Source organism: Helianthus annuus, chromosome 8, assembly GCF_002127325.2.
Source record: "Helianthus annuus cultivar XRQ/B chromosome 8, HanXRQr2.0-SUNRISE, whole genome shotgun sequence".
NCBI classification, from domain to species: Eukaryota; Viridiplantae; Streptophyta; class Magnoliopsida; order Asterales; family Asteraceae; genus Helianthus; species Helianthus annuus.
This window is the reverse complement of record NC_035440.2, coordinates 154,588,474-154,596,665: the sequence shown is the minus strand read 5'-3', so window position 1 is coordinate 154,596,665 and position 8,192 is coordinate 154,588,474. Positions and strand designations below refer to the sequence as shown.

Here is an 8,192-nt window from a genome sequence, read left to right as displayed (position 1 = left end):
TTGAAGGTATCACCCTGGAAGGGTGTGGCACGCTTTGGGAAACGTGGAAATATGAACCCGAGGTATATTGGACCGTTCGAGATCTTGGAAAGAATCGGGTTAGTAGCATACAAGTTGGACTTACCTGCTGAACTAAATGGTGTTCACGATACATTCCATGTATCCAATTTGAGAAAAAGTCCAACACAGGATACAATGATCATTCCTGCTGACGAAGTTCACATCGACAACATGCTCCACTTTACTGAAGAACCTGTTGAGGTTACGGATTGGAAATTTAATAAAACTCGCAGGAGCAGTGTCAAACTCGCCAAAGTTCGTTGGAATGCTAGGAATGGACCTGAATTCACATGGGAACGTGAGGATCGAATGAAAGAGAAATACCCCCACTTGTTTCCTAAGAACCCTGCATCTTGTAGCAGAACTTAAATTTCGGGACGAAATTTATTTAACGGGGGGAGAATGTGACAACCCTCACTAAACCAGGTATCCTTACGATTTAATTAATAATTAATTGCTGCTTAATTACTGTGCTTAACTGAAATTGCTGACGAACTGCTACTTGATTTCTAGTACTTGTATATTCCTGCATCATACTTTGATTTCCGTCACTACATTATTTACAAGTTGAACCTTAGTGACAAACATGATGCACTAAAGCACAGTAGCATTAGAACGGATAACCTATTGAACATGCTGATAAAGCCAGCATCAGGCAGACACTGCCTCTAAGGGCCTGTATGAGCCAGAAATATTTACTACACCCATAGTGAGTGTAGGGATACAAAGGTTGTAGAACTGCGTCTCTAGGAATAAGATATAATGACTGGATGTGCCTAAAACGTACTCTAAGCACAAGCCACAACACTTTTATTAACATACTAGCTTCTGGCTAACTAATAAAGTGCCAAAACATAAGGAAAATATTCCTAACACTTTGTAGAATAAGTTGTGTCACTAAAAGTATTATTTACGACACTTAAAAGCTTACTTAAGCACTTTAACGGATTACCATCCAACCGAACAACCGGACTATACCCGGAACATAAAAATATTGACAATGATATTATTGGTCTTTTTCTGAGCCAATTACGGTCCCTGAATACCCTAACACCCGCGTTAATACACAACATGTGACTAACCGAGTTAACCCTAAATCTAACTTGGTTTAAAGTAACTAAACACTAACTATCTACTTGAAATCGAACCAAGACCCCCCCCCATTGAAATCGGCCAACTAGAGGGGACAAGGGTTGATTTCTTTTGATTAAAATATTATGGTTGTCTAATATCTAGACAACATTAAATCCAATGGACGATGATCTTGATTTTGTCTATAAATACCAACACTTAACACATTAGATTATTCATTCCACAAACCACTCAAAACTCTCTCTCTTTCCCTCTCCCAAGCTCACGGCCGAGACCCCCCTTGCACACCCCACCCACTTTCGATTTTGATCATCACATTTCTATCATCTACAAGTCTTTCGGGTCACGCATAAGGAGTCTTGGAGCTAACGGAAGGCGAAGGACCTCGTTATCTTGCTTTTATCCACCACATTTTCGCATAGATTCTTCCCTAGCCCCGAGCTAGAGGTATAACACTTAAAACTCATACTCGGATCATTCTAAGGTGGTTAATAAGATTTGTAACGGTTAAAACTCGGAAACTTGCATTTTGAATCTTTAAAGTCTACTAAAACATGAATATTGTTGGATAAAAGCTTAATACTTGTGTAAAAGTTGTAGTATTTGAAAGTTGTGAATATTGAGGCCCGATCTACGTTGTGGTAGCTCGGATCATCGTTTAACCCGACTTTGTTAAGATCATAGATCTTGACATAAGCTTGTTTCTATCGGTACAAGGGTTAAAAGGTGAAACTCTACCACACGAGAAACATGAACTTGTGTAAAAGTATTTTTACTTGTAAAATAGTGTTTAAAACTAGCGGATCTACGTATCTGTAAGTGGTATTTTCAAAGGACCAAGTGTCGAGAAAATCATGTTTTCTAAAAGACGGATAACACACTAACAAGTGTGATTTTTACAAACCACAAGTGTATAAACACTTGTGAAATGAAAAGATCCGACAAAATAATAATTTTTGCAAAAGATGACGGGAAGTTGTAAAGATAGATTTATTCTAAAAACGAGGTTTTTACAGGATTAAGTTACTTTACACATAGATCCACAAAATATAACGGGATCTACACTATAGTTTTCGGAAAAACCACAAGTTCATGTGATTATGCGATTTACATACTTGTCGACTAGTTTGATGTGTCGGAAATTGTTTGCTTGAATCAAGAAGTTGTTGAAATGATTTTGTAAAAGAAAATGATACGCTTGAAAGCGTGGCCACCTCCAGTTACAGAGGAAACTCTGGCGAAATTTTTCTAAAACCTAACACTTAGAATTATTTACAAGTGTTAGAATTATTTTTGATATGTTTTCAAAATATATTTCGCCATGACTTTATTACAAATATTCGGAGGTGGGATTTCCACAAAATTAAACGTGATAAATATATAATTGGTAAATATAATTTTTCACAACACTGTTTATGATTATTTTGTGAAAATACACAAATATTATTTTTAGAGTAAAAATAATATTTACGAACGTTGACGAATCCAAAATAATACAAACGCTTTCACGATAAACATATAAGTTACAACGGTAATTATTATTACCACACGATTACTAAAATGTAACTTACGCATTATACGGAAATGATTATGAACGTATATTTTATCAATGTATTATTTTTGGGAAAAATTATGTGAAATGGAAATATAATATTTTTGAGAAAAATATTTATATTTGGAATTAGAAATGAAGATATATTAAGTGAGACTTAATATTATAAATTGAACGCACATGTATTAAATCCCCCATCCTTGGGAAGGAGATTAACTACCAAGTACATGCAAAATATAAACACGAAATAGTTGTCTAACTATTTCCCAAAAACCTAAACTATAAAGCTAAGGCACGGCCATCCGTCTAATAGAATTAGTACATGTAGGTCGTCGCACAGCTGACATTCGGAGTACTTGGTAGAGACGCACTGACTGTGAGTTCATGTCCCCCTTTTCTCTTAACTGTTTTCAGTTTTCTAAACTGCGGGGGTGAAATACATGTTACAATGTTTATGATTACTTTATACATGGTATGGTTAGCGTAAGGAGGGTTACTTTTTAGATCATGTGAATAGGTAGGCGGAAACTTGAGGTCATTGATCCTCAGGGTAGGACCGAGGGGCAGGAGCGATAGATCTATTTGGGTGTAGCGAGCCCAGTCCCAGGCCCAGCATAACGGACCTCGGGATGACTTTGTACCCGACGCATAAATCTGCTAGGTTTGAGCCTTCCTACTTGCATTTCACACATATCAATGGCCTTGCAAACCATTGGTGATCTCTTTTTCCTTATTTGCTACATACCAGGATTTTTGATAAATACAAAGGTTTATTTACTCACTTACACATGAACTCGCTCAACATTATTGTTGATTTTTCAACTTACATGTATTTCAGGGAATTAAAAGATCTGGCACGGTATGGCATGTTTTCCCGCTGCACTAGTTTCCAAGATCATCCGGGGTTTAGGGAATGTGACTCTTTCCTGGACAAGTCACAGTCCTTAAACTGTGTTTATGTTATGGTTAAGTTTGTAATGTTTGTTGAACGAGATTATGGTTGTTAGGGTGTTTCCCGTTTTAAAACAATGGTACTGTATTTGGTTTTAAAAACTTAATGGATGATTCTTGCATGTTTTTAAATCATATAGCTTGTTATGATTAAGCTATGGTACTAAGAAGTCACACCAAATTAACCACGCTTCCGCAAAGCCAGGGTGTGACAAATACGGTCCTACAATTGGTATCAAAGCTAGTTGTGAGCTAGTTGACCCGAATCAAAGCCTTTTTCTACCACTTTTTGAGTTTCAGACCTTTCTGACAGACAAAATGGACTGAGATTTAGATATATAGTGTAAAACTGGTTAATAACAAACCCTTGAGATTTTCAGACCTAAAATCAGCTTAAAAGTGACCTAAAATGGCTCATGAATAGGTTTCGTTTTTGTGTCATCTTGAGAGGTTTCGCTTTTACGGCATTAGAAACCAGAGGTTTCGCTCGTATAGTTTCGCTCATAAGGTCATTTGAGAGGTTTCGCTCGTAGGTTTCGCTCCAAGTGTCATTTTGAGGTTTCGCTCGAGTGGTTTCGCTTATTAGTCATTTTAGTGGTTCCGCTCTTAAGGTCATTAAGTGGTCTCGCTTATTAGGACATTACCTGGTTTCGCTTTCGTGATCAATTAAGTGGTTTCGCTCATAACAACACATAAATTCTGATTTCGCTTATACGACCTGTTTTAGTGTAAAAACCATATTTTGAGTGTTTAGTCTATTTCGTATGTGATCGAGTGTTGGAAACTCAGTATGTGTTAAAAGTTTTCGATAAAAACAACATGTTAATCAAAAAGTTAAACATTTTTTGAAATTTGTCACTAAAAATGGAACATCAAGATTTTTATAACTTGTTTGCGGGAAGTGGTTTGACGGCTACACAAAGTCCGGCGAGTATAGTGCAGAACGTTAACATGGAAAACGAGTTGGGGACTATGCAAAAGCCACCAAAGCTCATGAGTTTAGATGAATATGTGGGTTGGTCCGGCCGTTTCAAAAACTGGGTGCAAGCCAATCACTTTGAGTGTTGGATGAAAATAGAAGCAAAGTATGTGCCACCAGTTAACGGTATGGGATTGGAAAAGGGTATCGGGAGTCTAACGGAAACGAAACAGATTGATTTCAAAGCTGAAAAGAAGATGGTGAGCATTCTGCAACAAGCCATCAAGGAAGATATTCTCGTTTTACTGCAACATGAAGATAATTCTCAGTCGATGTGGCAAGCGTTGAAGCTGAAATTCCAAGGCAGTGTTTCGATGATTAAAAGCAAGAAGGCTTTAATCAAGAAGGAATTCGATATTTTTACTGGGATTAAAGGAGAGACAACAAAGCAGTTAATCGAACGATATTGTCATCTGTAGTTGAAATGAAGCGTTTGGAAATTACAAAGACGAATGAAGAGTGGATTGATAAATTGTATGATGCTCTTCCATATGATGAGTGGGGCACTTATCTAATGATGCTGAAGAACAATTCTGATTTTGTGAATCTCAACCTCAGCTCATTCATCGAGAAGATTGAAGCCCACGAGTTGGATGTCACACCCCCAAAATCCACCCGCGGAGTATCACCGCTTGGAGGCGTGACGTGACCAGGATCAAGCCATCAATCATATCAAACATAGCATTTAATAGTATAATTAGATAAAGTAATTCGTCACGACATGATTGATGTTCAAAACCAAACTTTGTTTAAGTAGCGGAAGCATAATAATGAAAACCCAAAATAAGTTATAAGTTCAAATGTCATAAGTGTTCAGATAGTATTCACGAATCCTTGTCCACAACGACCCGCTCCTCCTTGTGCAAGCTCCATAATGTACCTAAGGTCCTGCGAGGCATGCAGCAGAGAGTCAACAACTAGTTGAGCGAGTTCACAGAAAGTAAGTTCAGTAATAGTAATAGTACGAGTCGTATTATGTTCGTTCATTGTTCATGTATAGTATTAGTTTCCATCGCGGGCCCTCTAGGCGTGTATGCGAAGATTAAGGAAAGTTCTCAAGTATTCTAGACTATGTATATTTGTATCGCTGGCCACCCTGGCATGTGTGCGAAGTTTAGTAAGTATAGTTCGCAGCCTCCCTAAGGCATGTGTGCGAAGATCAGTCATAATATCGCAGCCAACCCTTGGCGTGTGTGCGAAGATCAGTTCAAGTAAGTATACTAGTCTAGCCGTATCTTAACATTTACCATCCTCACCCTGAGGACCATATCATTAGGTTCCATTAACTAGGTACGCACGAAACAATCATCCAATCCCATTCCCACCCTAGGAACCCCATGCCTTGGCTGTGTGAACTCACCTTGGATTGCTCGGCAGATACACTGAAGAAGAGGGTTCTTGAACTAACAGTGATCAATCACGTCCTAACAGGGTTATCATATGAGTCAGGTTTTGACTTCAAGTAATGCACGTATAAATCATACAAGTTAACACGTTAATAATCACGTATTGGTCATGGCAACATCTTAGCAGTCAAGAGTACAATGAAATCATACTTGTGCGTTTAAACTATTAGCCCAAATATAAACGGCCCAACATGTTGTGCGATCCACAACATGTTGTGTGATCCAACATGTACCGGCCCAAATGGTGTAAGTGATCCAATAACATATGCGGCCCAATTATATAACAAATCAAACATAAAGGTCTCGGCCCAACAACACGTAGTGATCTTGTGCGATCGGACGGACTTGTGCGATCCTGATTGGATTGTGCGCTTGTGACTTGGGCTTCAAGGCCCAACAGTATATAAATATTCAGCATACATGTGCGGCCCAAAAGCCATCAAGAAATATAACTTGTGCGATCCAATGAGGGCTTGTACGATCCAGCTGCCTTGTGTGATCCGAGAGATCTTGTGTGATAGGCAGCCGTGTGCGATCCAAGCCTTGTACGTGTGGGCCTCTTGTACGATCAAGAGACCTTGTGCGATTCGTTTAAACTTCCCGAAAATCATGCTAAATTAGTTACATCATTTATCAAGTTTCCTTATTCACACTTATCAATTAACAAGTTTCCAATTAGTTTAGTTAGCATAAATCGATCAAACATGGTTTTCACCTTCAAATCCTTATGAACCCTAATCTAAACAAACATGAACAACATCTTATAACTTTTAAACTATCCGATTTATACGAACATTAACATCTTCACATATGAGCTGATTACATAACAATTATCACCATTCATCCGATATCAAATCACAGCCGATTGTTTATTTATTCGATAACATCACAAGGTCATCAATTCTTATGTTAATCATACATGACATTTAAGCGATCCAGTTAACAAGAACATCAATAGAAATCAACATTATCAACTCGCATGCAAGGCATAGCAACATCAAATCGGTTTAGCTTAATATCACATATACGATCCTAATCGGTTTTGTCTAGCATGATATCATATCAACATTTAACAAGGAAAACAATAACAATATACTAACCGATTAGAATCAAACGACGAGAGAATGATCCGATTGAAAGGTAAGATCTTCGATAGTAAGGGTGTGTGTGCCGTCAGGTTCCAAGCAAACGAGAGAGAGAGAAGGAAGTCTAGGGTTTGTGTGTGTGTTATGTTTGTAACAAATGAAAGAACAACCCCCTAAGGGTGTTTGTTTGCGTGAAAGGGGAGTGGGCCGAGCCCAACTCGGCTACTCATTGATCCGAATGCAAAGTGTAGCCCAAATGGGCTTGTGCGATTGAACGGTGTTGTGCGATTCGGTCAAGTAATGTAATCACATAATCATAACATAATAAATACACTCACATAACATTAAACCAATTAATGTAGCACACATAAGCATGTAACGTTACAATATAAGTCTAAAGTACGAGTTGTCACATTATCCCCAACTAAAAAGAAATTTCGTCCCGAAATTTGGTATGCACTGTGACAACTCGAGTTTCCAAGATTTCCATCTTCGCATTAATTGCACGTTAATTGTTTAGGTTGTTTGTTTACACGACTTGCTTGTTCACAACTGTATACGTTCGTAATATGTTAAATCGTATTGTGATTTGTACGATTATATGGTGTGCATTAAGTGTGAGTGTAATATATGTTTTGTATGATTATAATGTTAGTACACTTAATAAAAGGATGGAACTTTTGTCGAACACCCACACACCTCACGAAAACACCAAGTGTTTTCGTCTATTAAGGGGCCAACGAAAAACAGTATGGGCTTCGGCCCAGTAACAACTAGTTATATGTTCGATATTAATCCTTAAAGAAAAACCAATCACCAAACCCTACTTCCCCACCTGTTTGTGCGACGGCTGTGGACAGACTCCCATTCGAGACATCATCTTGGCTGATTAAATCCTTGGTTAGTGATCCTATATTCATGTTAACTATTGATGTAGAGTATATGTTATGTCAGTATGGTATTCTTGTTAATAATTGTTTTAATCGATGATGATCCCTTATTAAATTAATAGAGTATACAGTGGTGATTTCTTGTATGTATTGGTTTCTTTGATCTTGAGTTTTGTG

At 37.9% G+C, this 8,192-nt stretch overlaps 1 protein-coding gene across 1 annotated transcript in view; it reads left to right on the top strand.

Annotated features, from left to right (window-relative positions):
* Nucleotides 1-4,606: 4,606 nt before the first annotated feature.
* Nucleotides 4,607-8,192, top strand: part of LOC110870613 — a 32,792-nt gene continuing 29,206 nt past the window's right edge. The window contains exon 1 of the mRNA XM_022119796.1: nucleotides 4,607-5,049. Within this exon, the coding sequence (XP_021975488.1) occupies nucleotides 4,607-5,049 (443 nt within the window). The remainder of the gene's footprint in view (nucleotides 5,050-8,192) is intronic.